General features: G+C 41.7%; 1 protein-coding gene across 3 annotated transcripts; it reads right to left on the reverse strand.

Moving 5' to 3' along the window:
- Nucleotides 1-950: 950 nt before the first annotated feature.
- LOC139536147 (zinc finger and SCAN domain-containing protein 31-like) lies at nucleotides 951-18,446 on the reverse strand. Of its 3 annotated transcripts, XR_011667263.1 has the most exons (6): nucleotides 18,119-18,446; nucleotides 11,274-11,477; nucleotides 3,918-3,961; nucleotides 3,763-3,780; nucleotides 3,586-3,652; nucleotides 951-2,987 (listed from the first exon to the last, which is right to left on the reverse strand). XR_011667263.1 is itself a non-coding variant. In XM_071336381.1 (5 exons), exons 1-3 carry the CDS (start codon nucleotides 18,309-18,311, stop codon nucleotides 3,942-3,944), a joined length of 417 nt encoding a protein of 138 aa, XP_071192482.1. In that variant the 5' UTR covers nucleotides 18,312-18,446; the 3' UTR covers nucleotides 951-3,652; nucleotides 3,763-3,780; nucleotides 3,918-3,941. The 3 variants fall into 3 exon arrangements, 2 of the variants coding, with proteins under 2 accessions (XP_071192482.1, XP_071192480.1); XM_071336381.1 differs by having other exon boundaries at nucleotides 951-3,652; XM_071336379.1 differs by lacking the exons at nucleotides 951-2,987; nucleotides 3,586-3,652; nucleotides 3,763-3,780; nucleotides 3,918-3,961 and having other exon boundaries at nucleotides 9,024-11,477.
- Between the last annotated feature and the right edge of the window lie 1,069 nt (nucleotides 18,447-19,515).

Genomic DNA, 19,515 nt, shown 5'->3' on the forward strand with positions numbered 1-19,515 from the left:
AAGTGCATTCCTCTTAAGATAGCTTGGTGAGACAACCACATATCACAGTCAAATATACAGGATACAAACGTTCCATTCCAGCTAAACAATAGATATATAGCGTTTAGCATAATTTTTTAAATAAAATTCATACATCTAAAATCTGTTAATAAAAATCTGAGAGAAGTAATATTTTACACACACATGAAGGTACCCATAAGCAACCATTTCTGATGAGAAAAAACACAAATGTGAAGAATTGGTACATATAGCATTTTGGAAATAAACTTCATATTATAAACTTCAGGGGAGATATTTTCATGATAGAAAATATTTCAAATCTGTGTAAGAAATATTAGTACATTTTAAAATGTATTTTGTAGTGTGTCATTCAGTTTGAATTGGATTATAATTGCAGAAGGTTTATCTTTCTTTTCAATTCTGTACAATTTTCCATTTGATCAAAACCAGCAACTACAGAGAGTATCCAGATATGATTGTGAAAGATTGACAGATGACAGAGCAGAGTTGGTCCATCGGTCACCATGGTTATGCTGAGATCCTATCAGCAGACAGTATCAGTTTGAATATATCAGGTCCTGAGATCAGCTCATCCAATGGCAGCTCGGCAATGTGACCTTGTAGGTAGCACAGTAAATGCTACATACAACTTAGTTGTCGTGTCTTTGGCTATGCCGGATTAAGTGATATGACCTGCTATTCTATAAAATAATTTCTCTGTAATTAATATTACCTGATTTAAACTAATCATGTAAATGTAATTAACTAGAAAGTCGGGGCACCACGAAATAATGTTTATAGAGCTGTTATCTTCCGAATAAACTCTTAAAGACCTGGTAGTCTTTTACATCAGTAGTAGTCAATTATTAATCGTCACTTTACTCAGTCTCATCTGAAAGTTGTAAATTCTTGGCTATCTTCACGAACCCTGGCTAACAAGTAATACAAAATTTGGTTTAATTATTTATTTACTAAATACCTAAATAATCACACAGAATTACATCTACACAGAATGGATCATACATTGATTACAAATTATGTCATAAAGGAAAACGTTCCTAGCGGACGGAACAGATATGACGGCTGGTTACACAAAGAAAGGGGTTTGGGTTTTGAATGAAAGAGCGGGAAGACTGAGGAACAAAAATATTTTGTGTCTCTATCGGGTCGTAGGCAGCTATGCTATCGTAAATACAGTATCTTATGCATTCTAAATAACTGTCCATTTGGAAAATGAAAATGCAATAAATATTTACTCTGAGCTGCGCTTCGGTAGATTGGTCGTAGATAGAAGGCCAGGTTGTCCAGCATGGATCTCTTCTACTCTGAAGAATGTCTAGTGGTGAACTGGAGCATGGTAGAATGGATACTCTGTCCGTCCTCTCCTAGCCCACGTTTACAGTTGCTGCGGCTAACTCAATCGGCTAGGAGGTATCACTTCTTTAGTGAATAAGAGTTCAAAGTTCATACCAAGTTGCCATACTTTAAGCTCATGCTATATTCTGGCTGGTATAGTTGAAATTCATCCTTTCGGCGTGTTGATCGTCATCTTCACGTTGAAATTCAATGCTAATTTCGTTAGGTTCTTGTCGTTCAACCAGAGCTCACGCTCACGTAAGTTTATCTTGTACTTTTAATGCAGGGACCGCAAGTCCTCACCTCCTTGGAACAGAAAGTCGAATTTCCGTCAATGGGTTTGGTGAAAGAAGGGCGTGTTTCATAGTTTACAACCAATGTCTGTTCACTTGGGCGGGGCCTCTGGGTGAGCAGAGTTTACTCTATGACAACCAATTCTCTCTTTTAGAAGCTAAAATTACATTTAATCTTTTCACAAATAGTTTCATATTTAAACATTTAAATTGCACAACAATTCCATGTGAATCTGATAACTAGAATGTGTAGACTTTCCAAGATACAGTTTATGTTGTCCTATCATCCGTAATAATGTCTCAGACGCCAACTGATCTGACATTATATTCATTAACTACCAACGCATATTTTCAACTGGTTGAATTACCCGAAATATGGTTCCGTTTCCCACTTTTTGATGTTACCAGACTCTCTATGTTAACAAAGGGATTTTCAATAGTCACATCGGTAGAGTAGATAGAGGAAAAAGGGGGTGGATATTTATGGGGGTCATAAACCTCCCCCAAAAGGCCAACGTCATGACATAGTGTTTTACAGTTGACAACGGCATGGGTCACTGGGTCACCACCTTGCTATTATTTCCCTGGACAAAACCAACAGTGCATCCATACTTACATTTTAGTAATTTAACAGACTCTTATCCAGAGCAATTTACAGGAGCAATTAGGGTTAAGTGCCTTGCTCAGGGACACATCGACAGATTTGTCACCTAGTCTGCTAGGGAAGTGTTCCCCTTTGACAAACACACCTTATTCAGCTCATTGAGGGCTTGATGATTAGTTGACAAGTTGAATCAGGTGTGCTTGTCCAGGATTACAATACTAACGTGTACAGTTAGGGGTACTGGAGGACCAGGGTTGGGAAACACTGGGCTAAGGGGTTCGAAATAGCAACCTTTCGGTCTTAACCGCTAGACTACCTGCCACCACATTTGACAGTATTATTTAGAATAGATGACTTAGATAGGATGACTGGTTGTTCTCCCTACTAAACTTATTCGCTCTGGATAAGATGTAAATGTAAAAAATACAAGTTTAGTTTGTTATAGGTCCATTTAGCAGGGTCTTTTGTCAATGATACCACAGCTGCCACACCGTGTTACAGCATATACAGTGTAACACTGTAGTACACAGTGTATAGTGTAAGCACTTTCTTGTACAGAATAACATCCTGTATCACAAGTGTCTCTGTCAATTCACATGAGATATGGAAGCTTTCATTGTGCACTAGACAGCTGTGTTATATACAGTAGGTCTGTTGTCAGTTACCTACCATAGAGAACTGTATTTCTGCTTGGCTCCTCAAACTGCAAACACCATGATTCCACATCCATAAGACTGTCAGACAGGGGAAATAATAATTCACATTTAATTATAATCAATAGTGAGTTCAACATGATTATATTTGTATTACAATCATATTACACTGTATTCATCACAATTACTTCAATGAATAATCAATTGTACCATAATATGAGGGAAGGTTTAAAACAGCCACAAACAGAGCAACAGACAACCCCCAGTAGACCTCAGAGAAGACAGTAATATGCTGTGGGTTGTTAAAGATACTAGGAAGGTAGAGGCAGAATGAGTTATCGTTGCATTCATCAAAAAGGTAGTTTTGTTGAAGTTCACTATGGATGTGAAGAAGAGTTTTGGACATCCTGTTGTTCTGTATTTGGGATGGACTTGAGGTTCGTGTGAGAGTATATATACGACATGCAGTACCTCTGCTATGATAGGGAGGGCCATCTTTTAATGTGAGCCGGCAGAGATGGAATGTATTGTGTTATTTCTCATTGTCATTAACTAGTAAGCCATTACACACACAAGACTATACACAAGAAGCTCATGCTTTTTACTATACATAAGACTATAAACACCTCAAATTACAGTATAAACATACACACAAGACGGACAGTACAGGTGACCTTACCAGAGAGCTTGCCCACAAAGGAAAATGCAAGCGTCGAAACCACAGAGAAATGCTGGCGTCATAATGACTGGAAAGACAAGAACACTGATTGTAGACACAAAACCGCCCATATTGAGTGAAGAAAAAACAAAGTAACAATTACTCAGGTTTCTTGAATAGTCAATGACATTTACTCACAGTAATATGGTCCGTAGACTGCCATACCACAACACAGTCCAAAACAAATTGAGAATAAATTTTAAAAGTTATCTTCAAAAGAGAAGCATGTTGGTCAAAAGATTAAAAAGATCTTGCATTTTCTTATTTTAGTTTTAGCAAGCATGCAAACTTACAGTAGTGGAAGAAACAGATTTTTTTTAAAGTCTTGTCCTGGGTCCTGAAAATTGATACAATACACAAAAAAGATCAACATTTTAACTTTTGAGAGATTGATTGAGACAGAAAGAAGATGCCCATGGTTATTAACCACCATCCCATTCCCAACCCAGGGGCCTTGCATGGTGAGAGGTACCTACCATGAAGGAGTAGTAGGGTGTAGTAGGCCACTAGCTCCTGGCCCCTTAGTGTATCATTCAAGTGAAGCCAGACAGGCTCTGACAGTTTTACACTGCCTGTCAGACTGGTATACAGGTCCTATACTGCTCCGACCTGTCAGACTGGTATACAGGTCCTATACTACAGCAACTTGTCAGACTGGTATACAGGTCCTATACTACAGAAACTTGTCAGACTGGTATACATCAGGTCCTATACTGCTCCGACATGAGGGACAGTGGAAAATCCCAGACATATCACTTTCGTATTCACTTACCATAAACACAAACAAAAATACACTACATGAACAAATCTATGTGGACACCTGCACAAACATCTCATTCCAAAATCATGGGCATTAATATTGAGTTGGTCCCCCCTTTGATGATATAACAGCCTCCACTCTTCTGGGAAGGCTTTCCACTAGATGTTGGAACATTGCAGCGGGGACTTGCTTCCATTCAGCCACAAGAGCATTAGTGAGGTCAGGCACTGATGTTGGGCGATTAGGCCTCGCTCGCAGTCGGCGTTCCAATTCATTCCAAATGTGTTCGATGGGGTTGAGGTTATGGCTCTATGCAGACCAGTCAACCTGTCAGGGGGCATTGTCATGCTGAAATAAGAAAGGACCTTCCCCAAACTGTTTCCACAAAGTTGGAGACACAGAATCGTCTAGAATATAATTGTATGCTGTAGCGTTAAGATTTCCCTTCACTGGAACTAAGGCGCCTAGCCCGAACCATGAAAAACAGCCCCAGACCATTATTCCTCCTCTACCAAACTTTATAGTTTGCACTGGGGCAGGTAGTGTTCTCCTGGCATCCACCAAACCCAGATTCGTCCGTTGGACAGCCAGATGGTTAAACGTGACTCGAGAGAACGCGTTTCCACTGCTCCAGAGTCCAAAGGCGGCAGGCTTTACACCACTCCAGCCAATGCTTGGCAATCTTAGGCTTGTGTGCGCAGCTGCTTGGCCATGGAAACCCATTTCATGGATCTTCCTAACGAACAGTTCTTGTGCGGATGTTGATTCCAGAGGCAGTTTGTTACTCGGTAGTGAGTGTTGCAACCGAGGAGAGACGATTTTTACGCTCATCAGCACTCGGTGATCCCGTTCTGTGAGCTTGTGAGGCCTAACTCTTCACGGCTGAGCCGTTGTTGCTCCTAAATGTTTCCACTTCACAATAACAGCCCATACAGTTGACTGGGGCAGCTCTAGCAGGGCAGAAATTTGACAAATTGACTTGTTGGAAAGGTGGCATCCTATGACGGTGCCACATTGAAAGTCACTGAGTCTTTCAGCAAAGCCATTCTACCGCCAATGTTTGTCTATGGAGATTACATGGCTGTGTGCTCGATTTTATACACCTGTCAGCAACGGGTCTGGCTGAAATAGTCGAATCCACAAATTTGAAGGGGTGTCCACAAACTTTTGTATACAACGCATTCGGAACGTATTCAGACTCCTTCCCTTTTTCCACATTTTGTTACGTTACAGACTTATTCTGAAATTGATCGTTTTTTCTTATCAATCTCTACACAATACTCCAAATGACACAATATTCCAAATGACAAAGCAAAAAACAGGTTTTTAGAAATGTTTGCAAATTTATAAAACTAAAATAAAACTTTTTTACATAAGTATTCAGACCTTTTGCAATGAGACTTGAAATTGAGCTCAGGTGCATCCTGTTTCCATTGATCACCCTGGAGATGTTTCTATAACTTGGAGTCCACCTGTGGTAAATTCAATTGGACATGATTTGGAAAGGGACACACCTGTCTTTATAAGGTCTCACAGTTGACGGTGCATGTCAGAACAAATGCCAAGCCATGAGGTCGAAGGAATTGCCCGTAGAGCTCTGAGACAGGAGTATCGAGGCACAGATCTGAGGAAGGGTACCAAAAAATGTCTGCAGCATTGAAGGTCCCCAAGAACACAGTGGCCTCCATCATTCTTAAAGGGAAGAAGTTTGGAACCACCAACACTCTTCCTAGAGCTGGCCGCCCGGCCAAACAGCAATCGGAGGAGATGGGCCTTGGTCAGGGGGATGGCCAGGAACCCAATGGTCACTCTGACAGAGCTCCAGAGTTCCTGTCGAGATGGGAGAACCTTCCAGAAGGACAACCATCTCTGCAGCACTCCACTAATCAGGCCTTTATGGTATAGTGGCCAGACAGAAGCCACTCCTCAGTAAAAGGCACGATAGCCCGCTTGGAGTTTGCCAAAAGGCACCTAAAGGACTCTCAGACCATGGAAAATAAGATTCTCTGATCTGATGAAACCAAGACTGAACTCTTTCGCCTGAATGCCAAGCGTCCCGTCTGGAGGAAACCTGGCACCATCCCTACAATGAAGCATGGTGGTGGCAGCTCTATACAGGATCGAAGGAAATATGAACGGCGCAAAGTACAGAGAGATCCTTGATGAAAACCTGCTCCAGAGCGCTCAGGGCCTCAGACTGGAGCAAAGGTTCACCTTCAACAGGACAACGACCCTAAGCACACAGCTAAGACAACGCAGGAGTGGCGTCGGGACAAGTCTCTCAATGTCCTTGAGCGGCTCAGCCAGAGCCCGGACTTGAACCCTGTCGAACATCTCTGGAGAAACCTGAAAATAGTTGTGCAGTGACGCTCCCCATCCAACCTGACAAAGCTTGAGAGGATCTGCAGAGAAGAATGGGAGAAACTCCCCAAATACAGGTGCCAAGCTTGTAGCATCATACCCAAGAAGATTCAAGGCTGTAATCACTGCCAAAGGTTCTTCAACAAAGTACTGAGTAAAGGGTCTGAATATTTATGTAAATGTAATATTTCCTTGTTTTATTTTTTATAAATTTGCTACAATTTCTAAAAACCTGTTTTTGCTTTGTCATTATGGGGTATTGTGTGTAGATCTACGAGGAAGGAAAAAAATGTAATACATTTTAAAATAAGTCTAACGTAACACAATGTGGAACAAGTCAAGGGGTCTGAATACTTTCCGAATGCACTGTATATCTTAATTTAACATACTGTTTTATGGCATGCCAGAAAGTATAAGATGGATATCATGACTATGATTCTGAGCGATGGGTCTCTGAAAAGGAAATTGTTTCATGGCAGCGTGTGTGCACAAATGAGGTGGCAGAGATGGACTGTATTTAATCTCTCTGCAATGTGGCTCTAGAATTCCTTTGACTGGAAACATCCCGTATGAGATCTCCTCCATGCACATGACATACACACTCACATACCCACCCCTGCTCATTTCTACCCCCTGCCGCCCCTAACACAGACACGCATCCCTGCACATAAATCCACACTCGCTCCTCCCCCGCCAAACACTAACAAACACATATCCAGACAGACACATACAGAGTCATCCATCCACTTTCAGTGGAAGCAATGTGTGTGCTGAACTGTGAATTATGATAATGAGTAATGCACATTAATAAAGCATTATCCTAAGTGACAGAAAATGAGAGATGGGGAGGACAATAGTAGAGAGGGGCACATGGAGAGGGAGAGGAGCGATATAGGGAGGAAAGGGAGAGATGGGGGAGAGGGAGATATATATAGGGAGAGAGAGAGGAGACAAAGGGAGAGATGTAAAGGAGAGATACATGAAGAGAGGAGATAGAGAGATACAAAGAGGAGAGGGAGAGATATAAAGGGAGAGATGTATGGAGAGATACAAAGAGGAGAGGGAGAGATATAAAGGGAGAGATGTATGGAGAGATACAAAGAGAGGAGAGGGAGAGATAAAGGGAGAGATGTATGGAGAGATACAAAGAGAGGAGAGGGAGAGATAAAGGGAGAGATGTATGGAGAGAGGAGAGGGAGAGATATGGAGCAATATAGGGAGCGAGGAGAGGGAGAGATAGGGGAGACATAGGGAGCGAGGAGAGGGAGAGATAGGGGAGACATAGGGAGCGAGGAGAGGGAGAGATATAGGGAGAGATAGGGGAGACATAGGGAGAGAGCAGAGGGAGAGATAGGGGAGACATAGGGAGAGAGGAGAGGGAGAGAGAAATAAAGATAGAGGGAGAGATATGAGAGCTATAGGGAGAATGTATAGGGAAAGAGAAGAGGGAGAGAGTGAGAGGGATAGAAATAGGGTCCACCACCCAAAGGACATCCAGCCGCCAAGCATTGGAGTCAACATCCAGCATCCCCGTGGAACACTTTCAACACCTTGTAGAATCCATGCCCTGACAAATTTTGGCTGTTCTGAGCGCAATATTAGGAAGGTGTTCTTAATGTTTTGTACACTGAGTGTACATCTTCTTGGACATATCATATAATTGAACACTTAAAGCCAAATTATGGTCATTCCGGAGTTTGCATTGGCCGTACAGCATTTACTGCGATGCGGCCTCTGCAGAAGTCAGGGCATTCATACTTCTTGCACTTCGCAGAGAGCTGTTGTGAAGGAAGCTGTCAAGGAAGTGAGTTTGTTTCCACAGGACGTACCGCCCCCACCTACCTTCAACCAATCATATCAATGCAGAGCTATACGGAGCCCTCTGCATCGTTACAAAATACGGACGATGCGGTACAGAGCTTAATTTGGCATCCGCAATTGCGTCACACCCTCCGTACGGAAACTCTGGACCGCATAAATCGTCTTATAGGCAGGTAGCCTAGTGGTTAGAGCGTTGGGCCAGTAACCGAAAGGTTGTTAGATCGAATCCCTGAGCTGACAAGGTAAAAATCTGTCGTTCTGCCCCTGAACAAGGCAGTTAACCCACTGTTCCCTGGTAGGCCATCATTGTAAATAAGAATTTGTTCTTAACTGACTTGCCTAGTTAAATAAAGGTTAAATAAAAATAGGCTATCAGTGTCCTTTGTTTTGTCCTGGATGTGTTGTTCCGTCTATTTTGTATGAATAAACTACAGTAATTATTCTGAAAGACTTCAGCCCCTTTTAGACACATGGAAGTACATTTTTATTACATCAAAAGTATCATTTGATATGTAAATAACAGCAAGAATAACATTTGAGATGTAAATTTTAAAAAATCTAAAAGGAATTTAACATCAAGGGAAACCCTCAATTTCTCAATATTTTCACAACATGGATAGAAGGTTTTATTGACAGAGGAGGTAGCCTATGATGGTAGGCAAAGATCCTTCAACTACTTATTGTAACCCTCGAAATCGGGGAGGGGACTGTGGATCGGTCTCCGTCCGTTAATATGTTCGTCACATGCTTTGATTAAACTTGGGTGAATGATGTGTCTTGCCATAGAGCTCCGACATTTACAAAATTACACTGATTGGCCAGATGTTGGCGCCCCGTTTGATCAAAATTCATGAAATACGGTACATAAACTACATGACCAAAAGTATTTGGACACCTGCTCGTCAAACATCTCATTCCAGAATCATGGGCATTAATATGGAGTTGGTCTGTCCTTTGCTGCTATAACAGCCTCCACTATTCTGGGAAGGCTTTCCACTAGACGTTGGAACATTACTGAGGGGACTTGCTTCCGTTCAGCCACAGGAGCATTAGTGAGGTCGGGCACTGATGTTGGGCGATTAGGCCTGGCTCTCAGTCGGCGTTCCAATTCATTCCAAAATTGTTTGATGGAGTTGAGGTCAGGGCTCTGTGCAGGACATTCATATTCTTCCACAACAATCTCGACAAACCATTTCTATATTGACCTTGCTTTGTGCACGGGGCATTGTCATGCTGAAAAAGGAAAGGGCCTTCCCCAAACTGTTGCCACAAAGTTGGACGCACAGAATCGTCTAGAATGTCATTGTATGCTGTACAGTTGAGGCCTTGCCTGAACCATGAAAAACAGCCCCAGACTATTATTCCTCCTTCACCAAACTTTATAGTTTGCATTAGGTATTGGGGCAGGTAGCGTTCTCCTGGCATCTGCCAAACCCAGATTCGTCCGTTGGACTGCCAGATGGTGAAGTGTGATTCATCATTCCAGAGAACGCGTTTCCACTGCTCCAGGGCCCAATGGCAGCGAGCTTTACACCACTCCAGCCGACGCTTGACATTGCGAATGGTGATTAAACCTATACTCTTAGGGAGGGTTATTTAAGTAGGGTTTCAGACGTTTTCGGGCAGGGACTCCGCTGTACTGAACTTAGGGGGAAGCTTGTTCCACCATTAGGGTGCCAGGTCAGAGAAGAGCTTTGACTGGGCTGAGCGGGAGCTGCCCTCCTGTAGGGGTGGGAGGGCCAAGAGACCAGAAGTGGCAGAACAGAGTGCTTGGGTTGGGGTGTAGAGTTTGACCATAGCCTGAAGTTAGGGAGGGGCAGGTCCTCTTCCTGCTCCGTAGGTAAGCACCAGGGTCTCAAAGATGTGAGCTTCGACTGGAAGCCTGTAGAGTGTGCGGAGGAGCGGGGTGACATGGGAGAGCTTGGGAAGGTTGAACACCAGGCGTGCTGCGGCGATCTGGATATGTTGCAGGGGTTTGATGGCAAAAGCGGGGAAATATATGATCTCTCCCCTGTGTGAGTCATAATATGATCTTTCAGGCATATCTTCTGACTAAAGCACTTTCCACAATCACTGCACTTATATGGTTTCTCTCCAGTGTGTATCCTCATATGTCCTGCCAAGTTTCTCATTCGGCTGAAGCATTTGCCACAATCTTTGCACTGATATGGTTTCTCCCCAGTGTGAATTCTCATATGTTCCGTCAGTGTTCCCTTCTGACTGAAACTTTTGCCACATACATTACAGAAATATGGTTTCTCCCCAGTGTGAATTCTCTGATGTGCTTTTAAAATGCTACATTTCAGAAAGCATTTCCTGCAGACAGGACACCTGTGTGGTCTCTCCCCTGAGTGAGCCGCCCTCAATGGAACTTTCAGTTCACTGGCTTCCCTGGTCTTAATAGAGCTTTGTACTTTCTTTGTCCATGTTGTCTTTGATTTGAGTGGCTGTAACCCTGACATTAGTCCTCCACAGTCCACCCCATTGTCACTTTCACTGTTCCCAATCTGAGCTGCAGAGCAGTCTGGGTGTACTGCAGAGAGGGGTTGAGATTCACTTGTTGGTTCTGATGCACTGCAGCCCTCTCCATTAGGTTCTGTTTTGATGTCTTGTTCAGTTGTTTTGGTAGGAAGAGAGACCCTCTCTCTGTTCTCCATAGTCTGGGTTTGGGGAAGATATACGGGCTGAGGGTCCTGATCATACTCACTTTTTACACAGGGTAGAGTGAATATGAACTCTTTGATATCAGACTCCAGCCCTTCAAGCTGCTCTTCCTCCTGACTGGTGCCAAACTCCTCCTGTTCCTCTTTAATCTGAGTGGGCTCTGGGTCCTCCTGGCCCTGACAGGGGCTCCAGTCCTGCTGCTCAGGAGGAATGTCTTCAGGGACAGGGAGAGTGAGCTGCTGGGAGTCTGAAGAGAAGAATAGGGTATCAATTAGATGTAGTTTCCAGTTCTACGTGGCCTTGAGCCCAACTATTAGATTAACAACAGTAAGCTACAATTGGAATGTTCAATTTCATCAGTTGTAAATAGTTCTAACATTACAGCTAAACAATTGAATGAATCAGGTGTTTAGTGGCAGTGGCCTGGCTAGCCCAGCTTCTCTAGACAAAGATTGTATCTCAGTCTAGCATTATAACACTAGCTCACAATGCACTGTGTGATTTATTTACCGACCTGTGCCTGTTTGGCAAAGCCTTTCCCACTTCGAGGGGTATATCCGTGGTCTGTGGACCGTTCTGATAAAGAATGTGTTGTTTGTGTCACCGTGTGATGCCCAGGAAATAATTAAATCCAATTGTTAGATGCTACCACCCCCCCCCCCCCCAAATTAAAACCAAACATGGATGTGGATGTTTTCGTGCGCTCCATTCTACTTCCAGTCTGCGGCAGCAAAAAAAGGTATTTCACTATACTTGTGCATGTTACATTAAAACTTGAAACAGACTTCCAGGCATTGCGCTAACGTTAGTTAGCATTGGCTGGCAAAACTACCTCCAACTTCCTTCATACTGGACACAGAGACATAAAAATGATATCCAAAAGTTAATCTGATGCTGGGGAAGTAGATAAATGGCATCATTGCAAAAAACTGAGCAAGAGAACAAGTACATTAGTGTCTAGTTTGAGAAACAGACGCCTCACAAGTCCTCAACTGGCAGCTTCATTAAATAGTACCCGCAAAACACCAGCCTCAAAGTCAACAATGAAGAGTCCGGGATGCTGGCCTTCTCGGCAGAGTTGCAAAGAAAAAGCCATATCTCAGACTGGCCAATAAAAAGAAAAGATTAAGATGGACAAAAGAACACACACACACCACACCACACCACAACACACACACACACACACACACACACACACACACACACACACACACACACACACACACACACACACACACACACACACACACACACACACACACACACACACACACACACACACACACACACACACACACACACACACACACACACACACACACACACGACAGAGGAACTCTGCCTAGAAAGCCAGCATTCCGGAGTCGCCGCTTCACTTTTGACATTGAGACTGGTGTTTTGCGGGTACTATTTAATGAAGCTGCCAGTTGAGAACTTGTGAGGCGTCCATTTCTCAAACTAGACACTAATGTACTTGTCCTCTTGCTCAGTTGTGCACCAGGGCTTCCCACTCCTCTTTATATTCTGGTTAGAGACAGTTTGTGCTGTTCTGTGAAGGGAGTAGTACACAGCGTTGTACGAGATCTTCAGTTTCTTGGCAATTTCTCGCATGGAAAAGCCTTAATTTCTCAGAACAAGAATAGACTGACGAGTTTCAGAAAAAAAGTTATTTGTTTCTGGCCATTTTGAGCCTGTAATCGAACCCACAAATGCTGATGCTCCAGATACTCAGCTAGTCTAAAGAAGGCCAGTTGTATTGCTTCTTTAAATCAAAACGACAGTTTTCAGCTGTGCTAACATAATTGCAAAAGGGTTTTCTAATGATCAATTCGCCTTTTAAAATGATAAACTTGGATTAGCTAACACAACGTGCCATTGGAACACAGGAGTGATAGTTGCTGATAATGGGCCTTTGTACACCTATGTAGATATTCCATTAAAAATCAGCTGTTTCCAGCTACAAATGTAATTTACAACATTAACAATGTCTACACTGTATTTCTGATCAATTTGATGTTATTTTAAATGGACAATTTTTTAAATTTTCTTTCAAGAAGGACATTTCTAAGTGACCCCAAACTTTTGAACGGTAGTGTATATTTCAGTTATGTGAGATACCCTGTAAGAGACTTCATGCCCAAACCCATGAAGTGTGATACAACTATTTGGACATGTGTCAAGTGTATGTAGACAGGAGTATTGTATGCCAGTTGAGACAAAATGCTGCAATTCTGGTAGTGAGCAAACACCCAATTCATGAAGTGCCCTGTTAGAGTGAAGGAGACAGAGGTGACAAGAGTAAGGGCTATCCAGCATGTCTCCTATCTGGAGGCGTTGAGAAGAGTAGAAGTGAGTAACGTTGAAGAAACCATGGTAGTTGGATTAGAGACAACCGTAAATGTTACTCGCCAACAGGATCCTGACATGATGCATGTTAAAAAGGTGGACTTCGTATCGTTTCTTGCACTGGTTATAAACTTGACAGCGCAAACAATGAGGAAATCTGAGAAAATAGGTATCGTTGAATTTGTATATAAACCCTTCCTGGGTTTCAAACACATTAGAACACTTACATCACATATTAAACAAAAGATAAAACCCCTACATATCTACCATACAAAATGTATAATACCACCATACAACAATATTACAATGCATGCGTGTGTCTGTACCTTTGTGTGTCTTCACAATCCCCGCTGTTCCATAAGGTGTATTTTTACCAGTTACATTTTTTTTCTGATTCTACTGCTTGCATCAGTTACCTAATGTGGAATAGAGTTCCATGTAGTCATGGCTCTATGTAGTACTGTGCACCTCCCATAGTCTGTTCTGGACTTGGGGACTGTGAAGAGACCTCTGGTGACATGTCTTGTGGGGTATGCATGGGTGACAGAGCTGTATGCTAGTAGTTTAAACAGACAGCTCGGTACAATCAGCATGTCAACACTTCTTACAAAAACAAGTAGTGATAAAGTAAATCTCTCTTCCACTTCAAGCCATGAGAGATTGTATGTATATGTATGTATATCATTAATGTTAGCTCACCGTGTACTTTTAAGGGCGTGCCGTGCTGCCCAGTTCTGAGCCAATTGTAATTTTCCTAAATCCCTCTTTGCGGCACCTGACCAGACTGAACAGTAGTCTCGGTGCAACAAAACTAGGAACTGTAGGACTTGCCTTGTTGATAGTGTTGTTAAGGCAGAGTAACGCTTCATTATGGACAGACTTCTCCCCATTTTAGCTACTGCTGTATCAATATGTTTTGAACATGACAGTGTTGCAGTTATTTCAGTAGCTGTAGTAGCTGACGTGTATAGTGTTGAGTCATCCGCATACATAGACACACTGGCTTTACTCAATGCCAATGGCATAACGTTAGCAAAGATTGAAAAAAGGGGCCTAAACAGTTACCCTGGGTAATTCCTGATTCTACCTGGATTATGTTGGAGGCTTCCATTAAAGAACACACTCTGTTCTGTTAGACAGCTAACTCTTTATCCACAATATAGCAGGGGGTGTAAAGCCATAACACAATATAGCAGGGGGTGTAAAGCCATAACACAATATAGCAGGGGGTGTAAAGCCATAACACAATATAGCAGGGGGTGTAAAGCCATAACACAATATAGCAGGGGGTGTAAAGCCAGAACACATACGTTTTTCCAGCAGCAGACTATGATCAATAAATGTCAAAAGTCGCACTGAAGTCTAAAAAAACAGCCCCCACAATCTTTTTATCATCAATTTATCTTAGCCAATCGTCAGTCATTTGTGTAAGTGCTGTGCTTGTTGAATGTCCTTCCCTATAAGTGTGCTGAAAGTCTGTTGTCAATTTATTTACTGAAATTAATTTTATTACTAAGGGTTGGTAACAGGCTGATTGGTCGGCTATTTGAGCCAGTAAAGGGGGCTATACTATTCCTGGCCTGAGGGCACACACTTTCTAGTAGGCTTAAACTGAAGATATGGCAAATAGGAGTGGCAATATCGTCCGCTATTATCCTCTGTAATTTTCCATACAGATTGTCAGACACTGGTGGCTTGTCATTGTTGATAGACAACAATAATTAGTTCACCTCTTCCACACTCACTTTACAGAATTCAAAAGTACAATGCTTGTCTTTCATAATTTGGTTAGATATACTTGGATGTGTCGTGTCAGCATTTGTTGCTGGCATGACATGCCTAAATTTGCTAATCTTGCCATTGAAAAAGTCATTAAAGTAGTTGGCAATATCAGTGGGTTTTGATAAATGAGCCATCTGATTCAATGAATGACAAAGCAGTTTGCCTTTTTCCCAAAAATGTAATTTAAAGGTCCTCCAAAACAAATAAGTGATTCTTTATATCACTTATTTGTTTCATAGTATAGTTAATTTTTCTTAAATTTGCAGTACGCTTGCCAATTGATTGGGATGCCAGACTTATTTGCCATTCCTTTTGCGTCTCAATCATACAATTCCTCCTCAATCCAAGGGGATTTAACAGTTTTTACAGTCATTTTCTTAATGGGTTTATGCTTATTAGTAACCGGAATAAGAAATTGCATAAATGTGTCAAGTGCAGCGTTAGGTTGTGAGTGTGGCTGAATGTTTTTTGGGACTCAGAGATTTTACAGCAGAGGCATTACAAAGAACACTGTCAACTAACGTTCCATCCTCACAAGGCCCTGCGCCTGTATAGGGATGTCACTTGCTTGGATTATGACTGAAGGAGTGGCATGGGTTTTTGGATTAATTTTAGTACTGTATATGATATTGGGTTTCTCCACCTTTCCCACAATGGATTTTTTCCCCCTCGTTCACAGTAGGCGTTTGTTTGCGGACCACCATAATACCAGAGAAGAAGAAATGCAGGTGAGTGTCACCGTGACATGCGGTACTTCGGGGTGGACCCACCTGTCTCAATCAATGAGAGAAGATTTGAAATAGACAAGGTGGCGGCGTACAGATGGATCATTTTCTAAATTCAAACGCAACACCTGCATCTGGACACTGACATTTTAGAAGATACGTTTGGCCGAATCGATAACGAAGATGGTATTACTAAATTAAGGCTGGTCAAAAATTCTCTGTGCTACACCAAACATAGCCCTTGATCATGTCTCTCAGTTCCAATTACTTTTATGTGTAATTTAATGGAAGAAGTTTTATTAAGAGCCGCTTGCGGCATGGCTTTGAAAGCATAAGGACATTATCTTTCATATCCGCAAGAAATAATAAAAAAATACACTGTTAAATTGATACACACTTATAGGGTTAGGGTTCCCACACGGCCATATTACAGTGCTTGTTTGCGGAAAACGGACGTTAGACAGTGGACTATCTGTGCTAATTAACCATATGCATCTGTGAACATCAGTGTGTAAACGGAAGACAGACACCACAAACGTGTTGTTACTGAAAAACACTGTCGGCCAAACTGTTAACGGGTAAAATAGTGTACAGTATATTTTGCATTTTAAATAATTTTGATGTGATATGAAAGTAGAGGGATTTATGTTTCTAGAACCGTACCGTGATTGAGAATCGATTCACGTTTAGTATTTGCCTTCCAGAGCCAATTCGCCTTTTAAACAGAACATGTAAGGTCCTTGGACCAAGGAGCAACGTTGGGTCCAATATTTGGCTACACCAAACTGTACCTACCTCTTAAAAAAGATTTGGTTAAATCACATTCTGTTGTATCAATCTGTAGTTGCGAGGCTGACTATGAAACACAGGTGTGCACACAAAGCAAGAACACATTAAATCTATGTTTGGTTTTCATTTCGATGGGGAGTTGTTAGCATCTACAATTGTATTTAGGCCTAATTATTTATTTGGCACTGTAATAAATATCATTTATTATAACACAAGCATATTTGCTAATACATTGTTATAACTAACTTCTTTCCAAACAGGGTTTCTCACAAACTCATAGCAGATACGGAGACCCACACACACCCAGAGACAGATGGCTGACACAGGCCTTTTCATAAAGACTGATAAGAAAAGGGGTGCCTGGTACTGCATATCACGAGAAACTGAGACACACACATACCCAAGGACAGAGGGCTGACGTAAACCTTTCATAAACACAGATAAGACAGGAACATTTACGCACACACAAAAACTCCTCTTCAGTATGAACATTTTACAGAGACACACAGAAATGTCAAAATAGGAACATCTACGCACACACCTAATCTCCTGTTTTAGCTGAACATTTCTGAAGACAAAGAACTCTACTCAGAGCCAATGGGACAGTGATACTGGCCTGAAGGAGACCTCGCCCAACTCATCAGAACCAACCAGAGGACCAGAACTTCCAGACTCAACCTACTTTCTGTACTGTATAAAATGTATATGCACTCTGTTATCTGGGCTTCTTTCGGATAGTTCCATTTGAGCTTGATGAAAAGGGTCCGTGCACGCTATTTCAGATATCTTTACCTCTGAATAAATTGCTTTTAATTAAACCTAATCCACCCTGTCCAGAGTCTCTACTTCGTCTCAGTTCTCCAGTAAACTTGTTTTATCAACAGCACTGATCTGTGATACAAACGAGGACTTCCTAATCAGAACCTTCTACCGATTACAGATATGCCCTGACGTTGGAAAAGTTGCCAAACAGGCACGGGTTGGCAAATAACTCAAGGTGGACCATGTTAAGGTCCAGCTAGAAACTGAGCGGTGGCCTGACTAGCTTCGTCCCGCAACTAGCCATTTAAAATGATCATTAACAATTTAGACTTTTCCTTTGAATGTTACAGAATGATATGTGTAACAATAAAAGTCAAAAGTTACTATAAATGATTATTTAAATGGCTACTGTAGCTAGTTGCGAGACAGAGCTATGGCCTGCAATTAGATTGTTATAGCGGGGTCATAGCTACTCATTACTAACCTGCAATATGTAACTTTATGTCGGGTTTGAAAGCCAAATCCAGCAGCCTTTGTAGACGTTCGATCTCCTCCTTCGAACGGGATATTTCTTCCTTGTACTCTGCTATGGTATTTTCCACAGCCCCTAATATCTCAACAGCCGCTGCTGTTAAGCGCTCGTTTAGAAAACCCCGCAAAAGCTGCATTTTCGACATTTTGATGGAAATCTAAGTGCACTTTGTTTTACTATGAAGAGATGTGTTTTGCTGCTAACAAGGTGTCTAATGGTAGCAAGCATTATCAGCGTCTGGTCAGCGAAATAAATAAAAAGTACTTCCGCGTCAGGGATTTTCAACAAATTTCAAAATAAAGGTCCCCATGTAATAGTAAAAAATAGTAACCTGTATTTATTCATGATGTATGGAACATAGTCAATATTAACATTTGTTAATATTTAAGTATTCAATGTCCATTCAATTTGGGTTTTAAAACATGTTCAAATAAATGCCCCCAAGTCAAATCACTGTATATGCATTCAGCTCATATTGGCTTATAGAGAAAAAACGATTATTTTTGTAAAAGTGGGTTGGGGATTATTCAGTAGGGTTTGTAGAATCTAAATATAGTGTCATTTCATGGGGCTCTGAAAAAATACAGAATATTGCTGGCCTTTTACTGTGGTCAAACAGCTTAAAATTGGATGCCTTGATACTATATGGTTAAAATGTAGCACTGTACAGGAAAAACAATCAATTGTGTGTCCATAAAACCAGTATCCAGTCTACTCCCTAGAGTCCCTAAAATACAAAACAGGTGAGTTTGAACAAAAAACTATGTTATAGGAAGCTTTATGTGACATTTGAACAGTGAGAGGCATATCAGCACCATGGACAGCTATCGTTTTAGAATGTTATGTTGTCAGCCTATTTTCAAATACTACATGTGGCAAATATGTGGCCCAAAGCATGTCAATCCATCATTGGTAATAGGTCAGCATAATGACCCACTAGATTGATATATATCAATTACTCCCCTGGTTACAAGAATTGGGCATCAAACAGTGGTCAGTGCCATGCATACTGATAGCTGTGATCAGCATCTCACACAATGAGCTTTACTGCAACAAAATTTCAGGTTCAACTAAATACAGACACATCATCGCTTGATATTCTATTCAAGCAATTAATCACAAAGGGGGGTGCACCCACAAATTGCAGTCAATGTGATGGCGTATTGATTAGACAGACTGTTTGGACCACCACACCAGGTATTCTTGTTATTTGTATTCCCCGTGTAGCAGAAAATGGTAGAGTTAAGAGAAACCCAGTTCTTCCATCCATTGCAATTTAAAATCCCAGTTGGCAACAAGAAGCAGATGTACAGATTGAGCTCTGTAATATGTCACTCAGGCGCAAAATC

The sequence above is a fragment of the Salvelinus alpinus genome, chromosome 12 (assembly GCF_045679555.1).
Source record: "Salvelinus alpinus chromosome 12, SLU_Salpinus.1, whole genome shotgun sequence".
NCBI classification, from domain to species: domain Eukaryota; kingdom Metazoa; phylum Chordata; class Actinopteri; order Salmoniformes; family Salmonidae; genus Salvelinus; species Salvelinus alpinus.

Coding starts and splice junctions, on each gene's coding strand:
- LOC139536147 (XM_071336379.1), bottom strand. CDS start 18,311: ATGTCGAAAATGCAGCTTTTGCGGGGTTTTCTAAACGAGCGCTTAACA. Junction 11,478..18,118: donor CATAAAGTTACATATTGCAG/GTTAGTAATGAG, acceptor TCTTCTCTTCAG/ACTCCCAGCAGCTCACTCTC.